Here is a 24,185-nt window from a genome sequence, read left to right as displayed (position 1 = left end):
GTGCAGTGTGTGAGTGAGGTTCGTGAGAGGGAGGAGATGTTGTGTGAGTACGAATGGAGGTTTACAGAGGGGACCACGGGAGGAGAGAGAGGTGATTTCGGGATTTGAGAGTGGAGTATCTAGAGTAGGCCGTGAAGAGAGAGAGAAGAAGGGATTTGGTGAGTGAGATGGATGTGTGTAAGGGAGGAAGTAGTGTGCGTGGATGTAGAAAATTTGGGAGGAGGAAAGAGAGGCCGTAGAGTGTGGGAATGAAGTGTCGGAATAGAGGTGTGGGGGTGTCTCTGTGTAGGGCGAGGGGATGAGTGGTGTAGCTGTGTGGTGTGAGGGTATGGGTTGTATATAGGTTGGTATAGCTGCTGTAAATTTGGTAGTTGGCAAGGGAATGTTACAGGTGTGAGTGTGTTAAGTGTTAGTGCGTGTCTTATGGGGAGACGCGTGTAGTTTAGGTATACAGGTTAAAGTTATAAGAAAGCTTCAAGATAAGGTGGAGGGGTAAGGACAGGATGATATTGTGTTTGAGTTGGTAGCATTGGGAGACGCCAATGTTGGTTGTCGCTACCTAGAAAAAGCAAGTTGATCGCCGATAGTGGTGATGGTCGGAAGGGGTTTGGTCGCCGATATTGGTGACGGAAAATGATGGTATCTGTGTGTGTGTGTGTGGCCTATAGAGGTCGAGAGATAGGCGGTTTATTGGTGGTCACCGATACTGGTGATGAGTGAGAATATTTGTACGCTTGGGGTGACGTTGGGGGACGGTCACACATGGTATGCATGATATTTAAGGTACTGGGGTAAGTTTTAATCCTGCGTAGTCCCATAGTGATAATAAGGTAGGACTTAGGTTGGGTGATGGAGCACATATAGAAATACTAGGTTTTATATTTGTGCATATCATATTTGTAATTTAATTTTCACTGTACTGAGTTATATGAACTCACTCTCTATTATTCACAGATGATGTAGAAATGAAGTCGGGATCGAAGTTGCTGGTTTCCGAACCTAATGTATAGAGCAACAGAATAAGGATCTTTATTGGCAGAATTGAATGTATAAAAATTGGTAGTAGAGTAGATAGTGTGTCTGTTGATAGAGTATACGGTTGTATTTCACGTGATGCTACATGTATGATTGCAGGTCTATCTTGACTTTAAACAATAGATTGTGATAGTGTTTCTATGTGCATGACTGATTTGAAAAGAAATTTTCGTATTTGATCATGAATTTGTTGTAAATTACGCCATTAGAAATAAAGAAAAAAAACGAGGCGTTACATACAGTTTCTTTCACATAATTGAAGTTGAATTCTCTTCAGCAATTTCTCGCAAAACATTATCATCCACTCTCATAAAAATCTCACATAAGGTTCTATTATGAAGATTTGTCTTTTTTGACTCTCTCATACCCTCACGATATCTTTCTTCAATTGTCTCACATAAACCTTGTAGAACCAAGGACAATCTCATTTTAATTTTTCAAATATTGAAACTCTTCCACCATCACATTTTTCTATCTAATACTTTATGAATGTCATAATTGAGAACCGGTTGCACACACAAGAAAATGAGCAGTAGAACGGAGAGTCGCGAATGGTGCATGAGGAAAACGGTGAAAGCATCTGCAGGGAATTAAACCGTACCAAGGAATATTCTAGAAGATTAAAACACGTAGTGTAATTGGGGAGAAAGTAGGATGCATGGCACTTTCCGACCAAAGATGACACGCGTTTGTGTCGCTTGAGGAGAAGATCTTGGCCATTAGATCTGCAGGGGTACTTAAGATAGATTAAGATTAGGATTTTCTAGTACCCAACGGATGCGTTGCAGCCACTCGAAATTCCTCTGAACATGACTCTCAAGTTTCTGGCCAAATGAGGTAGATTCAAAGCATTTTAGCCTCTCTTCTTTATATACAACCACATATTTGAGTATATTTTCATTATCTCCCACATATTTTCTTCTTTTTCTCTCTCCGTTTTCTTCCTCTTCCTCTCGACAGTCTGCTGGGAACTCACAGAAAGTCCAGAAAGAGAGATTGCTAGTTCCCAGCAGACTGTCGAGAGGAAAAGGAAGAAAACGGAGAGAGAAAAAGAAGAAAATATGTGGGAGATAATGAAAATATACTCAAATATGTGGTTCATTCTCTCTTCTTCTCTCTCTCTCTCTGTCTCTCATAAACCCGAAAATACTTTCCTCCTAAATCCAAACCATGTATCAGGTTCGTAACAGAGTAGTTCCTTATTCAATAATCAAAGTATTCTCTCTCACCAAGCACTTAAAAGATTATCCAAAACAGGTAAAGGTAAAAGAACACAAAAGCATTCTAGAATTTAAGTGATTATGTTCACCACCCCCAATCCTTAGTAGTGACTCTATCACTTTGATAAAAAACAAAGTAGCTCACCGCAAGCTGGACTAGGAGAGCCAACATGACCACAAAGGTTGTCACCCTCATCCATGGTGCTTATAACACATGAAGTCTCAGTCATTCCATATCCTTCCAGGACTTGTCCTCCAAAGCAGCTGCAAATGAGTAAAAAATAATTGTTGGTAGAGTGAGAAAGAGGTATAGAACCTGCAATGAGAAATCAGCTTACATTTTCAAAAACTCCAGGACATCAGGAGACAAAGGTGAAGCACCAGAAGTCATAAAACGAACACGTCCTCCAAGTCTGTCTTTTATCTTATTGAATACCAACTTGTCCCACATAGGAGATGCACTCTTTCCTGAAAAATACAAGAAAAATAAACAGCAATACAATAAGGTTACTTCAAAGACAGAAAATTATTAGATGCAGTTGAAGTTCATTTTAAAACGCAACCAACCTGTAAAAGAGCAATAGCTAAAACTTAAGGTACACGTACCAAATGCACTCACATAATTAGATTTAGAAGTTCTCCTGTGAAGTGAAAATTGCAACGATACATTCGTAATATAACACCCTTCCTACCATATACAAATCTTCGATGTATGTTCCAAAATTTTAAAGGCTAACTCACTCTACCAAGTTACTTTACTTTAATCACATTCAGGATGTATTAATTTCATTCCATACATTATTGCAGCCAAATTTCTTATTCTATTTTATTCCTTAATAGCTCAACTTACTATTTTATTTTATTACTAAATAACTCAACTTTCTTATCTCTAAATAATTTTTAAAAGAAATCTAAGCCAAAACTACAATGATTTTAGCCCCAGAATTCTTTTTTGCTTTTACATTATTAACCCTGACATAAATTTACAGTATTTTCTCCTTCATGTTCTCTCCTATAGTTCTTGTTCTCTTTAGCCTACTTTGTTCAATCTCTCTCATCCTTGGATTTTTCACCTTAATCATCTATTTCTTTGTGTCTTTCTCTTACTTTCTGTTTTCTCCAGTAAATTTCCCCCAATTCCATATGATAAGTTAGTTTCAAACCCTATCTATCCTACACCACACTATTTCTTGGCATGTGCAGAGCATGATACAGATGTATTGTTTTCTCTGTCAATACAATTAGACTCACATCCTAATGCAAAACCATGTAGAATTTTAAATTCTTCGGTTCTCTACTCACCTCTAAACCATCTTTCTTGTCCAATGATCCTGCACTGATACTAGTCATCGAATCACAGTATTTGGCTCTGGTCCATACATGTCATTTAACTCGCTCAAAAATATTACATTTGTAATTAGCAAACTTTTGCAATTCAGGATTCAACTCCACTCAACTACATTGGCATGCTTTACAGTTATCTACTAAATAAACTAAAATTTAAACAGATTTTAAAAATTATAGCTAAACAAAAACTTCCAGTACAGAAAAAAAGAAAAATCAAACTAGAGGAGCACTCAGAACGTTTTTGTATATCATGCTACTAAAACTTTTAGTGGCTTTTTTTTCTTGGATAGTCTTATATGAGTTATCCACATGTCAAATTTTTGCAAATATAAATTATCTACGCGTTAAAACTAACATTATTACATTAACTAATTAAAGATCAGATTACAAATATTGAATCTGCTAAAACTGAAAAGTTCAAATCATAGAATATGAAAGTGTACCTTACTCTAATATTTTTGAAATGTCAAATATGATGCAAGACATTACTACATTAAACTGTCATGTAACAAAGTCATACACCGCCGCCACCAATAACAACTTAAATTCATGTATATAAGGTAGAAATAGACTTTGCACTTGAAATTTTCCATGCATTATGTATCAGAGGCATTTAAATGATTTCTTTACCGCTCAACAGCGCTTGCTTCTTAGCATTGTAGGCTGCCTTGAATAGCCTCTCCTTGACAGCACCAGAAGACTTCACAGCATTTGTGATCCTGCAGAAACAACATTTAAATAGATGGTTTCCCAAAAGACTGGTTAGCAATCAAATAATTAATTTCAAAAACAAAAAAAGGTTGCATTTACCCAGCATATATTCTATTGTAAAGTCGAGGAACGCTGCAGAATATGGTGGGCCTTAGAACAGCCAAATCATCCATCAGTTTCATATTATCCTGGACATAGATTTTTTTAAAAAAATATAAGGATTACCCTCAAGGACAAAGAACAAACTTTTCCTTGTATCCTAGAGAGCATAATAGGATATCAAAAGCTACTAGTTTACAAATATCTGCAAACTACATGATTAAATTAGAGCCATTAATAATCTTCAAAACAAAATGTAGAGGATAATATATATTAATAACAATTAGAGATCAGTTGCAATATAAATACGAACATTAACCTTGAAATAGATAGCATATTTAGTAAATCCATCATAATGCAGAACAATACACACAATCAGGAAGAATGCAAATAATTTTAATTTTAAAGTGAAGCAGCGTCCAATGGAACATCAGTAAGATAGTAACAAAGGTAGGAACAAAGGTCAAACCATTTCTTTTCCAATCTAAATAAAATAGTAATGCTGATGCTGTTTCAAAGATATGAGAGGAGAACGTTAGAAGGTTCATACTCTTACCCCCTGGTAGAATCCAGTAGCGACACCGTAATGAACTACCATGACTTGGTTTGCGCGTTCATAAATGTGTGCCAAAGGAAGATATGATATGTAACTGAAAAGATACTATGTAATTTCAATAACACTAAATAGAAACAGGCAACAAATGCAATAATAAATTATGAGAATACACTTCCAAGAAATGAAAGCACTAGCACTTACACATCTGAAGGGTAGAATTTAGTAGTAAGAGTTGCGCCCGCAACACTTGCAATCAAGTTTCCATGGGTCAATATAGCACCCTTGCAAATTGTTTGCCAGAAGAGTGAAAAAGAGTTTAGTTTCTATAACAAGTGAACTGATATGTAATGATCCTAATAATTAAGTGGATAATTACAACGTATATGCTAATCTCTTAATAATCAGCAAATACTATTCTTTTGTTTTAGTTTTATTTTAAGTTTGTTTATGTCAGATCTTTCTAATAAATTTTTGACAGTTGTTTCTAATTGGCGCTTTAAGCTCATATAGCTTTTAGTTTAAACATAGTTTAAGTTTGAAAAATATTTAGATTACTGACTTATTTTTCTGACTATCAGAGTTAAAAAGTTAAAAAATGATAAGCAAATTAATGAGTTCTAATCTAAAATTTTAATTATATGACAAAAAATAACAACTAGTTATCTTTTTTATTAGAAAAATTATGTTTTAGTATCTTTATATCATAAAAACTTAAAAACAATTCTATTTTTATCCATTTAAGAGTTTTAATTTTCTTAATTATATTATAAAGATATTTAAATGAATTTACTAATATTTAATTAACTTTTCAATAAATCAATTTTATTTATAATAAAAGAAACTTTAAAGAAAAACTAAAAAATCACTGGCTGTGCAGCCCCCTATTTTTCTTTTAATTTGGGGGTTGCAGTGGTGGCAGCCCAATTTTTTTTTATCCCCTAATACTTTTTATTGAGTAACAGTGAAGAAGACAGAAGAATGATCTTTTTTTATGTTAGATTGAAATTTAGTATTTCGGAAATGAATATATTGGCCATGTTTAACGCAACTTGCTAAAAGTTCCCTAACAAAAAAAATGGTCCTAGGAGGTTCTTGGGCTTGAATTTTTTAGCATTTTTTGTATGTTAAGAAATTACTATGTTATGATATTTTTTATAAAAAAATTTTGCTTTAAGCATATTTTGCCCTAAAAAAAATGCAATCTAAAAACTTTATTTTGCCCTAAAAAGACTGCAATCTAAAAACTTTCTTACTTATCTATAATAACTACATGAAGTGTTAGTGGGGAATAGAAAGGAAGTTGCGAAGTAGGAAGGAAGTCGCAAAAATAACATTTTGCAAATCCTCTTTATGATTTCTCAATTTCCAAATCATAAACAGACCCTAAACCTGTTAACTTATTATAGCATTAGAGTTGTTGGTTATAGGAACTTGAGATAGTTTTTCTTGTTTCTTTTTCTCTAGGAAAGAAATACTATAGACTGAGAAAGAGAACTACAACTTATGGAGAATTAGATACCATCCAAAAATCCTTTGGATTAAAGGAGAAAATCCAGCAAAGCTCAGCACATGTAGTTAGCCAATCTCTATAAAAGGTAGACAAAGTGTAACATTTCAACATTTCAGGAGCACAATAACTATTCGGCAAACAATTTTCAGATTCAAACTACTGTCTATAAAAATCTAGCTGTCACGGTCTGCATATGATCTCAGGGCCTTTTAACATGAAGTCCCAAAGTAAGTAAACTATTTGCTTCCTAGCTTTCCAGCCTTCTTGGCCTATGATGAGGCTCATCTAAGAGAACCTCTGACCGAGAAAAATCCTTTGGATTAATTGTTAATGCTTTCATTCATATTAATCTCCGTATATATGGAAAAGCTAATTGAATTACATTCCTATAATAATTCTAGGAATCACAATTTCTCTTTGATTCTAATTCCTAATTCAAATCTAATTATAACTCAATGAATCATAGTGACAAACCGCAAAGCCCACAATGCCCCACCATCAAACCCAAACGGTATTTGGACCGAGTAAAAGCACATGTGCAGAACGTGCAGAAGAAGAAGAAGAAAAAGTGCAGAAATATGTTAGCCGGAATCAGCTCAATCTTATCTTCAAGCTAATCTTTATTTTTTTGAATTCTTTTCCCTAGTTATCAGTAGGTTCAGTTAGAAATTTATATTTTTAAACACTCATTTGCAGCAATAAGAGGCATCGAAAAATTGCAAATAAATTGTGGTTCTTCTCACCCAAACGAGAAAAATTTGCTTATCAATTAAACAAGCTTTTGATTGGAACCTATCAATTGGTATCAGAGTCATGCCCACCAACAAAGAAAGAATAGAAAACCTGGAAAACAGTGTGGGCGGAATGCAAGACCATCTAAGCCGAATGGAGGTCGACCTGGTCGACCGCATGCTTCAGCTTCAGCTCGAGCATACCGTCCGACGACTCACTGACTCCCTGATGCTCAATAGGGAGGGTGCTAGCAGCAACACCACCGACCATCCCGGGCAATCGCATCCGCCTCGCGAAGAAGTTCCCGAACGGACCGAAGGGGGCCGACCGCTGTTCAGGTCTAAAATCACAAAGTTGGACTTTCCCACCTTCGACGGAGACGATCCGACCGAATGGTGTAACTGAGCCGAGCAATTCTTCGACTTCCAGAACATCGCCAACGGCTAGAAGGTCTCTTTAGCCGCCTTCTATCTGACGGGCGAAGCCAACCAGCGGTGGCAGTGGCTTCGCCGCACATACAGAGAAGAAGGGAAAGAGGTCACATGAGCTTTTAGGAGGAGCTTTGGGCCCGATTTGGGCCGACGGTGTGCGAAGATTTTGATAAGGCCCCATCCCGTGTGAAGCAGTCTGGCCCATTATGCAAATACCAGAAGGAGTTTGAGAAGTTGGGCAATCGAGTGCAGAGCTGGACCCAGAAAGCGCTGGTGGGCACTTTCATCGGCGGGTTTAAGCCCGAAATCGTGGAAGGTATCCACATGTTCAGGCCCAAAACACTGAAAGCCTGGCCCGCATGAGGGAGGAACAGCTGAACCGGTAGAGGAGGTTGATCCGGGTTCCCCGAAACCCGACCGGTCAACTAGAAACCCTAACTGCTACAAACGTTCCACCCTGATGACTCTCGTAGAAGGAGGCTCAATGCTGCTGTGCACAGGGTTTGTGCTACCATTGTGACGAGAAGTTCACCGCAGGCCACCGGTGCAAACGGCCGCAACTCTTGCTCCTTGAATGCGGGAATGAAGAAGACGAAGAGGAAGCAAGGCCCGAGAAGCCAGAAATCTCCCTCCATGCCCTCACGAGGTGGTCGACTCCAAAAACCATGAAGGTCGCGCTGCCATTCAAAAACAAGAATCTATTGCCCTCATCGACAACAGATCAACTCACAACTTCATCAGTGAGCGACTCGTCAACTCTCTGCAGCTCCTAGTGGTGCCGACACCTCCCTTCCTGGTCAAGGTCGCAAATGGCGACCTGATAAGATGCCGAGCTGCTTTGAGGATATCTCGGTGCCACTAAACAGTATTCCCTTCTGACTCACTCTCTTTGCTTTACCATTAATCGGGTTGGATTTGGTTCTAGGCATATAGTGGCTGGAAAGCTTGGGTCCGGTCTGTTGTGATTGGAAAGCTGGGACGATGGAGTTCACCAGAGACCGCCGGCTCCACCGCTTGCAAGGCATGCAGACCGAACCAATACAATCCACTTCCAGCAACACCATGGCCAGAGAACTCAGCAAACTACCCTCTCTGTTTGCCCTCTGTGTGAAGACCGACGCCTCCACCACACCCACTGCCGAAGTCAGGCCTGATATGCAAGCTGTTTTCGATGAATTCCAAGCAATCTTCCGCACACCTGATTCACTACCACTAGCCAGAAAAATTGACTACCACATCAACCTTCGCGAAGGGGCTGAACCGGTGAATGTCCACCCACACCGGTACGCCTACTTTTAGAAGGCTGAAATAGAGAAACAGGTGGATGCAATGCTCAAGACCGGCCTCATACAATATCGCACCAGCCCCTTTTCATCCTCAGTATTACTAGTACGGAAGAAAGATGGCCTTGGTGATTCTGCACCGATTATAGGGCTCTCAATGCGGTTACCATCAAAGATCGCTTCCCTATCCCAACCATGGATGGCATGTTCGACGAGTTACATGGTGCCGCCTTTTTCACTAAATTGGATCTTACAGCTGGGTACCACCAAGTCAGAGTATATCCTCCTGATGTGTACAAGATGGCCTTCCGAACTCACAGTAGCCATTATGAATATTTGGTGATGCCCTTTGGCCTATATAACGCCCTCTCCACATTTCAGGCTCTTATGAATAACATGTTCCGACCTCCGTAAATTTGTTCTAGTATTTTTTGATGATATTTTGGTTTACAGTACTACTTGGACCCTCCACTTTGATCATGTAAGACAGGTACTAGAAGTCTTAACACAGAATCAATTCTTTCTCAAGCTAAAGAAGTGTGAGTTTCGGCTACAAAAGATTGAGTATCTGGGGTACATTGTCACCTCTGGCGAGATAAAAGTTGATCAGAAAAAGATTCAGACTGACTCACTGGCCTCCACCAATCAACACCACCGAACTCAGAGGCTTCTTGGGTTTAACCGGGTACTATAGAAGGTTTGCGTGCAATTATGGACTCTTAGCCAGGCCACTGACCAACCTGTTAAAAAAGGAAATTTTTGAATGGACATCAAAAGCAGGGAAAGTATTTGAGAACTTGAAGAAAGCTATGACCACTACACCAACCTTGGCTTTACCTAATTTCAAAGAGCCATTTACTATTGAGACAGATGCTTCAGGAGAGGGAACTGGGGTTGTCCTCACTCAACATGAGCGGGACTCTCGGAATATCAAAGTAGTCTTGGTTCGACTATGTAAAAGAAATGTTAGCAATAGTCGTTGCTGTACGATTTTGGAGACCTTACCTTCTTGGCCATACATCTTTTATCAAGATAGATCAGAGAAGTCTCAAGTATCTTATAGGGCAGCACATCACTACCCCAGAACAATAGAAATAGATGTCCAAGCTCTTCGGATATAATTATGAAATTCTCTACAAACCAGGAAAAGAAAACTCTGCTGCAGATGCCCTCTCGTAAAGAAGGAAGTCCCATCTTGCATCACCTATCCGCTTCTCACTATAATATCTAGGACAACATTCAGAAGGCAGCACTCGAGCATCTTTATATGTAGAAACTTAAGAAATTAGCATCCGATAATCCAGGGCAATCGTACACCAAGAAAAATGGGCTGGTCTACTATAAGAGTTGGGTAGTGGTACCCCCAGATACCGATATTAGTAAACAGTTACTCCAATAATTTCATAACTCTCCATTAAGAGGTCATTCAGGTGTACTCATAACTTACAAACGTCTAGCCCAACAATTTTACTAGCCCGCAATGCGCAAAACAGTTCACCATTATATTTCGGCCTGTGACACCTGCCAAAGAACAAAAGTGGAAACTCTCTCCCGGGCAGGTCTTCTTCAGCCTCTGCCAATTCCGTGTCAGGTATGGGATGACATCACCATGAATTTTATTGAAGGACTCCCCCCTTTCAATGGGAGAACTGTCATATTTGTGGTAGTCAACCACCTCAGTAAGTCAGCTCATTTTGTTGCTCTATCTTATCCATTCTCAGCCAAGACTGTAGCAGAAAGATTTGTGGATAGTGTAGTAAAATTGCATGGAATGCCGAGATTTATTGTAAGCGACCGAGACCCAGTATTTATTAGTCATTTCTGGTAAGAGTTCTTCAACTCTCAGGAACTCAGCTAAAGATGAGTTTATCTTATCACTCGTGAAGGACAATCCGAAAATAGTCAACCGATTGCTAGAATAATACTTACGCTGCTTTAGTCCCCAATAACCTCGCAAATGGAGCACAATACTTCCATCGGCAGAATTTTGGTACAACATGTACAACACTACCTATCACTCAGCCATTGGAATGTCCTCATTTCAGGCTCTTTACGGTTGCCTACCACCAGTCATTCCCAAGTACCAACCAGGTGCAACCTCTGCTGTCGAAGTTGATGTTCAGCTAACTGCTAGAGATGAGCTACTCAGACAACTCAAGGCCAATCTGCAAACAGCACAAAACAGAATACAACAGTTCTCCAAATCTAAGAGACGCAATTTTCAATTCGAAGAAGGGGACTGGATATTTCTTAAGCTACAATCCCACATACAGCAGTCAGCCTTCAAGCGGGCTTTTCAAAAATTGGTCTGTTGCTTCTATGGACCCTACAAAATCATACAAAAGATTGGACCAGTCGCATACAAATTACAACTACCTTTTGAGGCCCGAAACACCCAATCTTCCATGTTTCTATGCTCAAAAAGAAAATAGGAAACTCCCCCAGTTGGCCTGATGCACTACCAGCAATGACAGATGAAGGGGACCTCATTTTACAGCCAGATGCCATCCTTGATGCTCGTTGGGCAAAGCATGGCTCCCGCATTATAGAAGAAAACTTGGTCCAATGAAAACAACTGCCAAAAGAAGATGCAACATGGAAAAATGCTGAAGCACTGCAAGAACACTTTGGCAACCTCAACCTTGCGGACAAGGTTCCAAAAAAAGGGGGAGATAATGATAAACCTTAAAGGCCACAACGCCCCACCATCAAACCCAAACGGTATTTGGACTGAGTAAAAGCACATGTGCAGAACGTGCAGAAGAAGAGGAAGAAAACGTGTAGAAATATGTTAGCCGGAATCAGCTCAATCTTATCTTTAAGCTTATCTTTATTTTTTTGAATTCTTTTCGCTAGTTATCGGCAGATTCAGTTAGAAATTTATGTATTTAAACACTCATTTGCAGCAATAAGAGGCATCGATTGAGACCTATCACATAGTCCTAGTTTTATCTCAATTTCCTAATCTAAATTTAAATCTACATCTAAATACTAGATAGAAATTATTAAAGGATTCTAAATGAAATTACTAAAGAATTCTAGCTCTTATTAGTTTCTTAAAGAAACCAACCTCCTGCCTAACTATAGACTTAATCTCCTTCCTTTTGCTGCTTCCATGTGTCCCATACCTCCTTTTTTAGCAATTGCAACATTTTTCCCCTCCTCAAATTGAAGCATTTCCCATAAGTGCCAAAGTGGAACTTTTGATCATCTTAACTCATAACCCTTGCATCCTTCTTATCTCTAATCTCATGGTTCTAAAATTCCAACTAAAATTGCTTTGCACAAACGTGCTCTTAAACAAATGGTTCATTCATAGTTGAAATAGAGGCCCTTCTTCCTCGTCTTCCATCTCGTCCCTGCTCAATTTCTTGATAAACTGGGGCAAGTTAGATGCTCGTTTGTTGTTGTTGTCCTCTAATTTCCTTCGACTGCCCCTCCTTTCATATAGCCTTGCCAAAATCATAGCAGCAGTGATATCAAGTGGTTGTAGCAGCTTGACTTTAATAACGATATATTCATGATGGCCATTAATGAAGATCTCAACTTCTTGCTCGGAGTGAGGGCTTATACAGGTGTAGGAAGCTACTCAAAGCGCTGCTGGTACTCACTAACCATTTCCTCCTGCTTCAACTTAACCGGTTCTCCTAAATTATTTTTGCACATTGACATATCGAAACTAAATTTGCAATAAGATTTAAGTTCTTCCCAAGAGAACTCTGGTTACTCTTGCTCTAACTTCAAGAACCATAGTTTTTTCAATAGAAACTTTACAAATCATAGTTGTGCATCGTCTTCAAGGCGAAAAGAGGCTAAATCCATGTTATCTTCTTCAGTTGTCCTCTAGTATCAGAGAAAATGTTCACACATGTTAATCCACCCCAGCAGATCGGCTAAGTAATCATATCTAAGAAAATCTAAAGTCGTCAACTGAGCATCATACTTCCCCCTTCTGTAGAGTTGCTAAAGTCGGCCAGCTTCTTGTCATTTTTTTTCGAAAGCTGCTAGTATCAGCACTCTCCTTTATTGTGGTCAGCAGTTCTTAAGAGATGCTTTCAATTAGAGTGGCAAGCCTGTGCTGCTTCTCCTCTAAGCGGCCATGATACTCTTGGTATTGCTTCATTCCTTGTTTGATAGAAGAAGATTTATTATGATAAAGAGAAGAAAAAGTACAAAGAAATGAGGGAATGACGTCCTCCAGATGTTATAGACTATAATGAGCAAAAAAATTGTAAAGAGGTATGATACATAACGAATGTAAGAAATTAAGGACCATAAATAGACAATGTCCCAATTCTAAAGTTCAGAAATAGATAGTTAAGGTGTTTTCAATGAAGAAGCAGCAGATTCAAGCCTAAATTTTCTTCTTCTACTGTTTTCTTTGCTCTCTGTTTGTCTGGTTTTTCCAGCTTCTGTGTTGCTTTTTGTTCTCAACAGTTTCTGTTCTTCCAAACACACAGCCAGCAGCCAATAACACACAACCAACAGTTTTTAAAGAAGACAATCAATATATTTTAAGTTCCAAAGACGAAACTGCGCTTGATAGACTCTTATTCTTCACTTGGACACCCTACCTCTTCCATTTTTTCTGAATCCTGTAACTAATCTCAATTTTGAAAGAAATTTTATTAGAATATATACTTTTCACTCTCTCCTTCCATTCCTTTTACCCCTCACTATCTTTAGTATCCTACTATACCAACTTGTCCAAGTTCTTGATTTTGGATCCTTAATTTTAGAGATCTGGACCAAGAACTAAAATGAATCCAAGTGAAACCGCACCAAAAAACCAGTTCGAAGAATTTGATATATAGATCGTGGGGATGTTGAACAGTCCTGATAAGTTTGCTCCAAGAAGAATTTCAGACTTTTCTCAACTTGCGCTGGGAGAATTGACACAAAATAGACTAGAAAAGGAGCAAGATCATGTGGTTTTCAAGGCAAAACATTAAGAATAACAGCAAAGGTGGAACATGATGTCCATAAAGTTTTCAGGCGTCAGTGCGTATAAAAAGGAGAGAGAGAAGAAGGTAGTTCTAGTAGGGAAAGACATAGCATGCAACCAGAAGCTGGATAAATGATCAAGCTAGTGTAAGTCCTATGGTTCCCAAATATTCAAAATTTACAAAGCAGGCAGTGATGCAGTTGGCAACAGCGTTTGTGGATGCTGATTGAGGCTTCTAACTCCAATTACTAGCTACACTTACCAAAAATTTTAGTATGCCTACACGATTATAATAATAAATTTGTTTCAGTTTTCTTTTAATTAATTTTGTTTCAGTTTTATTTTAAATTTAAATCTTCAGTTATGTCAGTTTCCATCTGAGTTAGTTATCTTAGCTTTTCTCTAATTATTGAAATTATTTGTTATATTTGATCTATAATTTGTAACTTTTATAAAGTTTTAATGGTGGAAAAAAGTAGATGGAGAAGATCAGACAATGTTCTTGATCCTTGAGTTATCACTAAACAAGCCGAAATTATTTTAACAAAATTATGGAAAGGAAATTGCAGAAATCATATTATGGCTCTAACATTAGGAATTTCTAGTCGTTAAGTGATACCTTTGGTATACCAGTTGTACCACTTGTGTAGCAAATCGTTGCAACATCATCAGGCTTTGGTGGGATAAAAGGCTGAAGACTACTGCGACCCTACAAAGAAACCACTCAAATGAGGAAGAACCAATTTCACTCAGTTAAAAATGCATTCTATGACATCACTACATAATTTTATGTTGACCTCAACTTGTAGAAAACAAAGTCTAGATTCCAGAGCAGGAGCATAACAACGTGAATAAGAACGTGTCTGCAAGTGTTTAATGTCAACCAGGATGTTGCTAAAACGAAGGTTAAATGAATGCAGGAATCTAAGACAGAAGCTTGTAGCATCACTAATAAAATTATTCTTCTATAATTACATATGCAATCAAATGCACAACAACAGCAAAAATTGCAGAGAGGAAGTGGAGATGAAATCCGGCATATTCAGCATTGACTACCACGAACATCCACAACAATAATCCCATTCCAGTTATCCAGGCAAAATCATATATCTAGTGCCTTCCTAAGCACTAAAACCTTGATTCTGCTGTAGAAGTTAAGTGACACGATATAGAAGCATTTGTAATACCTGACTAAGGAACTTTGAATATGTTACAACCTTGACTTCTATTGATGTTGGAAGTGAAGGCAAATGGTCATTTACCCCTCCAACAACCTGTTCAAACAAAGGAAATAGAGATAATTTTGATAAAATGGAGGATTCAGTCAAAGCTGCAATTTTCGTCCCAAATAAAATATTCAGATAAAAAAGATCAGGCAGTTAAGCATACCACAATTAGGCGTGCAGTTGGAATATCAGACAAGAAGCTTAGCAACTGTAAATTCCAAGAGATAACATAGCAGGTATCATTTCTATCAGACAATTAAATTTCAATAGATTAACTAAAAATTTTTAAAATGATATAAATATTTATACTATGGTCTAAATGTCACTGAAAAAGTGAACTGGCTTTTCATAACATATACTGTAAGCATCCAAATACCATGTTTCACAAGAAGATTAAATCATTTTGGTTTTCCCAACTGAAAAGTGAAAGAAGGAATTACAATTATTACCCACCAGAATGCAGGATAATACAATTATAGGTAAATGTTTTTTAGATGAAGAAGGAAAAAAGAAAAAGAACAAGAAAAGAACATGTTACTGTGTGAGAAACATCGACATTTTATGTTCTGGACCATCAAAATTTTAAACCCTTGACTTTGTTAAAAAAACTTGAGGAAACTTTACACACTCCAAAGGAAAGAAGAAACAACAAAACATTCTCAAGAAAACAAAAAGGCATCAGAGTCACTGCAAGCATAACTAGGGAAGATATTGCTATGACATGCACAGCTCAAATATTTCTCCACCTTCCAGTAAACTATTTGTGCAAGTTAACCATCTGACTCCTGATTTAAGCACAAAATGGAAGGAGAAGCCATAAGGTTGAGAAAGAGAGCTGGAAAAAGGGATGGATGAAAACTAATTCAATAAATAATATGACCTTCTTAGAAAAAAAAATTAAAAAATAAAAAAAATAAAGACTATGAACTTTAAGATCAAATCTTAAAATTGATATTTTTTTCTGTATGCTTAGATATCAGTAAAAAATTATATGTTTTTTCTCCAAGACTTCTGAATATAAGATCGCATTCTTCTTCAAGCAAAATAAGATGAAATAATTTTGCTATAGAGAACATCATGTGGATTTCCAGCCACCTTATGGATTGATGATTTTCAGTCCCATCCACATTCGGGCTATGTTTGGAATATAAATGAATTTCATAAAAAGTGTGGAATTTATTTATAAATCTATATCTTTATCTATATTCTAACGACAAAGATATTATATTTGTAAATGAAGTCTCCATTTCTTTGAAGGATTTATTTGTTCCAAACATTGTGCCAATGAACTGATAATTCAATGCACTTTTTTTAAAAGCGTCTGAACCATGCTTTACACACATAACCTCACAGTTACCAGACTCTAATATCCGAAAATTACGAAGGCATTAACAGAACTGTAAGAATTAACATGGAACTACTAGTCCATAAGGTTGAATAAGAAGTTCAGACACTGGGAAGGTAATCTTCTCCTAAGCTTACATCATTTCAGCAAGCGCAGCCAAAAAGCAAAAAGGTTGAACTTACAGGATTCAATGTTTGTGGCACACAAAATATTGCTTGCAGGGAGGCATGATTTACAATGTACTTAACAGCATCAGGACCTGAAGAAACACAAAGTTCCACTTAAAAATCTAGAAGCCAAGCTTAGATAAACACTGTTAGAGGTTCAATGCTAGACCAGAGAGAGACCAAGTGTGTCATATAAGGGAACAGAAATATAAGAATATGCCGAACAGGCATGATCAACAATGATCCATTCTGGTCTGTTGATGAAGTACAATCCAACACAAGATCCCTGTTACAGACAAACCAAAGCTAATATTAATCAGAAAATACACCAGTCCTTGGAAAAGGTTTACTGAAGCATCAAAATATTCAAAATTTTAATTTGTTTTCAAATTATCACCTTTGGCACCCCATGATACATGAGGCCTGAACCTATGGCCTTTCGAGCTATACCTGCTTCTCCATAAGTCATCCATTTGTACCTTTAAGGGTCAGATACAAAAGGTAAGAGTAGGTAAATTCGACAAATTATTAATTTTTTCTATACAAATAGAAACTTACTCTCCAACTGTTCCATCAGCCTGAATTCTTGTTCCAAGATATTTGTAACCCCTAAAAATTTCAGTTGAGCGCCTGACATTCATGAAAATAGAGGAATCATTTCAAATACTTATGAACATGAAAAATAACATTATATGGATGCATAAACTATAAACCTTATGTACAATCTAGCCAAAAACTAGTGAGATACTCACACAAAATTATCATGCAGCGTACCAATATCAGGAGAGTCAGGAAATCTACTAACAAGCTTCAATGGAGAACGAGCAGATCTGCATCATGAACGCAGGGAAATAATCTTAAAATATTGATAGGGAATTTTCGAGCAATCAACAAAACATTGGTTGCCACCTACCTGCATACATCCCACTTTCCTGTCTGCAGTTTCTCCGGAAGCACAACACTGTATCCCTGCTCTGTTCAGATAGATAATAAACAAATAAGCCTCATTTATATGGTCCAAAATCTATCCATCCCTATGCAAGGAGCATAAGGCGAAAAGGAAAATAAAACAAGTAAATCCCATTAGATATCATATTTCTTTACCAAACTATCCCAGAACATATTGCTTCTTGCTTTTGACCAGTATAAGAGGTATGAACCAGATGACTGTTTAAAGAACAAAAAAATTAAAAAAAAAAAGAAAAATAGAGAGAATAAACTGCATTTTCATCCAATCCATTGAGAAGAAGATCTATCCCTCGTTTGTGAGTTCCACTTCTCTAGTCATACAAAATGAATAGATAATTTTGACACTAATTAGAGAATTGACCTTCAAAGAAGAAGTAACCTACAAAATAAGCCAAGTAAGTTTTAGTTTAACCTGAAACATAACTTAAGGCTATTTTGCCCTTGATAAACACTTCCTCATTAAGATATGCTTGACAAATCCACTGCCTACACGAATTCCCTCTTAAAGTTCGCCCTTTTTCTATCAGATAATGAGAGCCCTCTGGTTCTCAAGGAGTAGCAACAGTTTCATTTACTACCCTGATGGGATGAGACCAGTGAGCGAAGTATCAGCTTCTGCGTCCTCTTTATCAAGTTAAAAATTCCAAGAAAAAGAAGGATAAAACAGATCCCAGAAACATTAGCTTCCTGTTTCTCAGAAAAAAAAAAACAGCCGAAGGGCTCCATGCATATATATACGCATGTAAAAGCCAAGTCTCGATAGCTTTACTAGTCCAGAATACCAAGAAACCATATCATGGAAAAACCAACGAAGACGCGTTTTTAATGTCATCAATCATTTGACATCCAGTAGAATTAAATAAACTAGAGCTTGCGGTTATCCGATTATTACCAATAGGAAACAACCAACAATTAATACACCGAAGAGCAAATAAGCCACAAAAGGAAAAGGCCATTCAAATTACGTTGACAATAAGTTCCAACTAAAGACCTTCAGCGGAATATTCTAGTTACATTCTGTAGAAAAGAAAAGCTCTAACACCTGAACGCAACAGACCAAGGAAAGGAGAAATGAGAGATCTCCATTGCAAAAGAAATGGTAACAAGTGTCATAATCCATTTCCGCGGACGAGATTATGTAAAGAAGAATTGACGACCAAAAAAGAAAAACTACACTAGATAAGGATTTACATCTACACACATACACACAAAAAAATAATATATATATATATAGAGAGAGAGAGAGAGAGAGAGTACCAAGAAGGAACTCGCCAGCAGTTGGGTTTGTATGGAGGAGAGAGGGACGACTAACGCCAGGGATGAGGTGGCCGCTAATGGCCTTTAGGCGACGTTGAGAGTTGGTTGAATCCATAGCCATCTTAAACGTTCACTTTTCAGATTCCACACAGGGATCGGCGCCTTCCAGTTTCTGTTATATATCCACTTTCCGTTGTTCCTGGGCAGCTGAGAAAGCTTAGTTTTCAAAGGATGAGTAACAATGGCGTCACACATATGAGGATGAGATTAAAGAAAAAAAAAGCATCAGTGTTGAGGGGGAAAGCAAGCGAGCAAGCAACTAAACTTTGACGCGATTCACGTACAAATAACAATGTGTGGATAAAACAATAAGCAGTTTACACAGAAATAAAGCATATGCATCATTTGTTATGGATTAAAATCTGCCGGCATGGATATTCTATCTTGTTCACATACTGCTTCGCCTTTTTGGACGTTGATTTGGTAAATTTACAGTCGGTATATTTTGGATGGCAGCTTCTGTCGTCTGAATGTCAGAGCCTTGCAGATAAAAATTTTTATTCGAGCAACAAAAAGATTGAAAATGATGAAGAGAGGAAAATTAATGAATGCAATCTCACTGCAAATCGAATCAAATGAAATAAATTTGCATGGTACCTGTTTGATTGATGTTATTTATGATTTTTCTCAGCGAGTTATCACTTTTGGTTTAGCCATTTGTGCCCTATCACTATCAGACCTTTTCTTCATATGCATATTATTATATATAATAAAATTTAATTTAATAATCTGATTTTCAAACTATAATATAATATTTATCCAAAAAAATATTTTTTAATGTTGAACGAATCAAACACAGAAAAGTTTAACTTCATTTTTCTCTTTTTTTTTTTTTTTTCTGTAAAACTTCATTTTAAGAGAATTATTATGTTACTACTATACATACTGTGTGTATATATATATATTTTTTTTAGAAAACTATACAAAGTATATAATTTGTCAAGTAATCTGGGCCTAATTATACTTTCATAGTGATTTGCAAATTATAACATAATCTTTATCCCAAAAAATATATTTTAATGTCTATTATTATTGGACCAAGAAGCTCAAGTTGATTTTACATTTATTATTGTTATTATTATAGGAAATTATATTATTATTATTAGTAATAGTAGTAGTAAGATATAAATATTATAGAAAATAAGGTTATAAATAAAAACCAAGGGATGGTTGCGGGAGGAGATAAAGTGAAACTACTACAGAAGTTGGCACAAAAATAAATTAAAAAACAAAGGCATATAATGACTGAGGAAATAGATTTACTCCTTAACTAAGCTATTAATTTATATAAATTTTTTAAAGTATGCATTATTTAAATAAAAATACTATTTAAAAAATAATATACTTAAATAAATAATGTGTGCTAATCTTTTTAAATAAAAATAATATAATCTTATTTCGGGATATATACTCCTAAACTATTATACTATATAAAATTATTCAAGTCGTTCATGCATTATTTTTTAATTTAATGTAATATGTATTTTTAAATTTTGTTCAAATAAATATTTATCATTTACCTGCATAACATTATATAGATATATGATTTTGAAATTATTTATCAGCATACGCATCATATATTATCAATTAAATCTATTAACAGCACATTTAATTCAATGTGTCAATATAAACATATAAAATAGGAAGTTCTATATAAAAAAAATTTAATAAGGGTTGTTAATATGAATATATATATATATATATTGTAACTTGCCAAAATCGACTATCATTACACATTCTCAACAATAATCACTCTTAAGTTCTATTCATTATTTAATTATATTATTTTTTAAAATCAATTGTCACCAGACAAACACATGTTAATATAACCTCTTTATTTATACTCAATATCCATGTAAAGATCCCAGAAATTATAATAATTTGAATGCAGAAGCGAAATAAAGGTTAAGGTTAACATCCCTTACACGATAACTCAAAAGTACTAATAAATATCACAGAACAAATTCTCTGAAAGAAATACGAAAAATAAAAAAAATTAAAAAAAAAAAAGTATCTAGTATCTACTCGTAGCCTTCTTACGGATCATGTTCGGGAACCGGATCCTCCTGATCTGAAATGGTTAAATAAAGGGTGAGCTACACTATCCCAATAAGGACATCACACTATCGCCGTCACAGAAGTAAAGGTTGGTAGAAAATTAAAACAACTAATGAAGCAGTAGATTTAAACCAATACATTTATTTAAAATAAAACCATTTACTCTTTTTCTTACAATTAGGAAATTTATAAAAACAATTTATAGAAGCAATAATATCATACGAATCACAATTTCATGCATAATCAGTAACATAGAATATAACATAAATTCGTATTCATTAACAATAATTAATCATCACCACTTCTCGTTTCACTAGCCTACTAGTATCCATAGGGATCCATAGAGGTGTCCCTGCTACACGTGAACCATTTTCCTTAACAATCTTGATTCCAATTCCGTTCCCATACCCGTCCGGTATGAGTACCAAGACATTAAACCTCAATACCCCGTCCGGTATGAGGGTGAAGCAGGCCGCCCCCATTCCCCGTCCAGTATGAACGCCAAATGACCAAGTCTCCATATCCCGTCCGGTATAAGACAACGTTCACGGTAGGGTTCCCTATGAACCTGATCCGTCCACCATCTCTCAGGATATCTAGTGAGGTTGTCACCTTATCCATTTATCAAATCACATCCCATTCCTATTTGTCCTTAGTCTTCGTCACCAAATAAAACATAAATACATAAACAAGCAACATGCATCCAATAATGCAATCATATTTTAGATTCTCAAAATCAAACAGTAGTCAAGTAAGACAGTAATACATGTATTTAGACCATACAATATATAAATAAGATATCATCATGCTTTTAGACTATACAATAAATCAACAGTAATCGACAGAAAACAATGTCCGACTTGGGCTCTATTCGCAATCCGTAATTAATCAAGCACATCTATTTAATTTGTACAAAGAACCGTATTATTATTTATTTGAACTTTAATTCCATGATAGAAAATAGGGTGAGGGGTCCTTACTTGATTCAACGCCAAAAACTAGATGGTTACTGCGCCTACGAGCGGTCCCTAGGTTCCCTGAATTTTTCTTCAGAAACTAAAATGCACTTATGGTACCTACAAGTGTCCTAAATAAACCCAAAAATTAGACCCAAGGCCTACTCGACCAATTTCGGAATTCCAGCACGGCGGCGATCCGCCTCAAGTTGGTTGTTTTCGACCGAATTCAGCCGAACTTGCACCGGTTCCTGCGATAAAACACACTTAAGGTCTTCGGTGGGCCCAAAAAATGAAAAAAAACTGAAACTCACTAGCGGTAGGGCTCTCCGGTACGGCGGCTCCTCCAGCTCACGTTGCGGTTGGGTGTTTTACTTCGGTCAACCTGTAAAGAAGGAAACGATGGTCACAATGGTGGAAAAATCACATCGAACGTGAATCGGAAAGGGCCTCATCGGAGGCATTTTTTGAAACACTCTGTGGCGGTATTTTTCAGCCAATCGACCGATTCTTTCACTCCGATTTGGCCATGGGCGGGTTTAAAATTGAATTTCGTGCAAGAAAAAAATTTTTTACCTCGTTTGGCGGTCGAAAATGGCTCCGGTATGGCGGTGGGTGGCGGCGGTCGGCTCCCCGGTGACTGGACTATCTTCTCCGGCGAGGGGCTCTGGCGACTAGGGTTAGGGTTTGGGTGCGGATTGGTTTATTTATACCCATCCACTTTTGATCTAGGTCGTCCATCATTTTTAATCTGAACCGTCCGATCACAATTAAATAGGGAGTGAATCTGGATCGTTCATCGCGATTCAATCTGGGTCATTCGTGCGCACGGGAACGGATCTCAGCCGTTCGATCGCGTGCACACGGATCGCCTACGTGGCTCCCCCACGTGGCCTCTCGCGTCAGCGCCTCTGCCACCTGGCGTGTCCTGGTTGGTCGGAGTTGCTGACCGGGCAGCTGACGTGATGTAACTTTTTTAAATTACGTTTTGACCCCCTGGTTTCTGATTTTTCTTTAAAAAATACCCCCATAACTCAAATTTTCACCCCTTTTTCCCAAAATTGTTTTCAATTAAATCTCTAACCAATTTTTTTACCCTTTTTATTATTATTATTGTTATTATTTTTATTAAATCAAATTAAAATAAAATAATGTAAATTTAAATCATATAAATAATAATTATATTTATATAAAAAAATAATAATTAAATAAAAATAAAAATAATTAAATGTTGGGTGTTACAACTCTCCCCCCCTTAAAAGAAATTTGGTCCCTCAAATTTGCCTCTTACTCTCGATCGAACAATTGAGGGTACTGGGCTCTAAAGTCTGATTCTACCTCCCATGTGGCCTCCTTTGGTGTGTGGTTTTGTCATATGACCTTCACAAAGGATATCTCCCAGTTGCGGAGTAATCTGCTCTTTCAATCCGCAATGTCGACTGGTATTTCCTCGTAGGATAAATCCTCCTTGAGTGGAAGAGGTTCGTGAGCCAAGACATGAGAGGGGTTCAGGTTGTACTTGCGTAGCATGGACACATGAAACACATTGTGGACCTTAAAAAGCTCTAGAGGCAGTGCTAGTCTGTAGGTGATAGTACTAATCATGTCTAAGACTTCAAATGGTCCAATAAATCGGGGGTTCAATTTCTCCCTCTTGCCAAACCTACTGATTCCCTTAAAAGAAGTGACCGTAAGGAACACCCGGTCGTCTTCCTCAAACGTTAAATCTCTCCTATGAGTGTCCGCATAACTCTTTTGTCTGCTCTGAGTCGTCTGAATATTCTTCTTGATCTTAACTATTTTAAACGTAGTCTTCTTTACCAGCTCCGGGCCGAATAATTTTCTATCGCCCACTTCTTCCCAAATCGGCGATCTGCATGGGCACTCATATAATGCCTCATACGGAGCTATGCCAATACTCCTTTGGTAACTGTTGTTGTAGGCGAACTCTATCAGGGGTAGACGGTCGTCCCAATGGCCCCCGGAGTTAAGGACACAAGCTCGGAGCATATCCTCAAGTGTACGGATTGTCCTTTCTGACTGTCCATCAGTCTGAGGGTGGAAGGTAGTACTGAGGGACAACTTCGCTCCCATGGCTTGCTAAAAGCTACTCCAAAACGAGAAGTGAACTTGGGGTCCCTGTCGGACACCATTGTCACTGAGACTCCATGCAATCTGACTATTTTTCGAATGTATATTCTTGCTAACTTGTACAAGGGATCGGTCATCTTGATGGTCAAGAAGTGGGAAGACTTGGTAAGCCGGTCAACAATTACCC

General features: G+C 37.2%; 1 protein-coding gene and 1 long non-coding RNA gene across 5 annotated transcripts in view; one reads left to right on the top strand and one right to left on the bottom strand.

Annotated features, from left to right (window-relative positions):
- The window catches only part of LOC110821705 (long chain acyl-CoA synthetase 6, peroxisomal-like), a 38,007-nt gene extending 18,570 nt beyond the window's left edge, over positions 1 to 19,437 (bottom strand). For 2 of the 4 annotated variants that reach the window (XM_088216023.1, XM_088216022.1), the window contains exons 1-16: positions 18,834 to 19,192; positions 17,521 to 17,581; positions 17,360 to 17,437; positions 17,166 to 17,237; positions 17,005 to 17,086; positions 16,788 to 16,893; positions 16,623 to 16,699; positions 15,259 to 15,303; positions 15,057 to 15,143; positions 14,489 to 14,578; positions 5,170 to 5,249; positions 4,963 to 5,062; positions 4,413 to 4,501; positions 4,233 to 4,321; positions 2,594 to 2,723; positions 2,401 to 2,519 (exon numbers count right to left, since the gene is read on the bottom strand). In XM_088216023.1, the coding sequence (XP_088072149.1) occupies positions 2,401 to 2,519; positions 2,594 to 2,723; positions 4,233 to 4,321; positions 4,413 to 4,501; positions 4,963 to 5,062; positions 5,170 to 5,249; positions 14,489 to 14,578; positions 15,057 to 15,143; positions 15,259 to 15,303; positions 16,623 to 16,699; positions 16,788 to 16,893; positions 17,005 to 17,086; positions 17,166 to 17,237; positions 17,360 to 17,437; positions 17,521 to 17,581; positions 18,834 to 18,954 (1,426 nt within the window). In that variant the 5' untranslated portion in view covers positions 18,955 to 19,192. Of the gene's footprint in view, positions 1 to 2,400; positions 2,520 to 2,593; positions 2,724 to 4,232; positions 4,322 to 4,412; positions 4,502 to 4,962; positions 5,063 to 5,169; positions 5,250 to 14,488; positions 14,579 to 15,056; positions 15,144 to 15,258; positions 15,304 to 16,622; positions 16,700 to 16,787; positions 16,894 to 17,004; positions 17,087 to 17,165; positions 17,238 to 17,359; positions 17,438 to 17,520; positions 17,582 to 18,833; positions 19,193 to 19,289 lie in introns of those variants that run through there. The other 2 variants (XM_088216020.1, XM_088216021.1) reach the window with 2 other exon arrangements.
- LOC110821708 (uncharacterized) lies at positions 7,827 to 11,854 on the top strand. The gene is made up of 2 exons (XR_002541107.2): positions 7,827 to 10,515; positions 10,646 to 11,854. It is a non-coding gene; the product is annotated as an uncharacterized LOC110821708 (long non-coding RNA).
- Positions 19,438 to 24,185: the final 4,748 nt, after the last annotated feature.

This window comes from Carica papaya, chromosome 3 (genome assembly GCF_054855325.1).
Source record: "Carica papaya isolate Zhongbai chromosome 3, ASM5485532v1, whole genome shotgun sequence".
Lineage (NCBI taxonomy): Eukaryota > Viridiplantae > Streptophyta > Magnoliopsida > Brassicales > Caricaceae > Carica > Carica papaya.
Note: the sequence above shows the minus strand (reverse complement) of the source record. Positions and strands in the feature narration are given on the sequence as shown.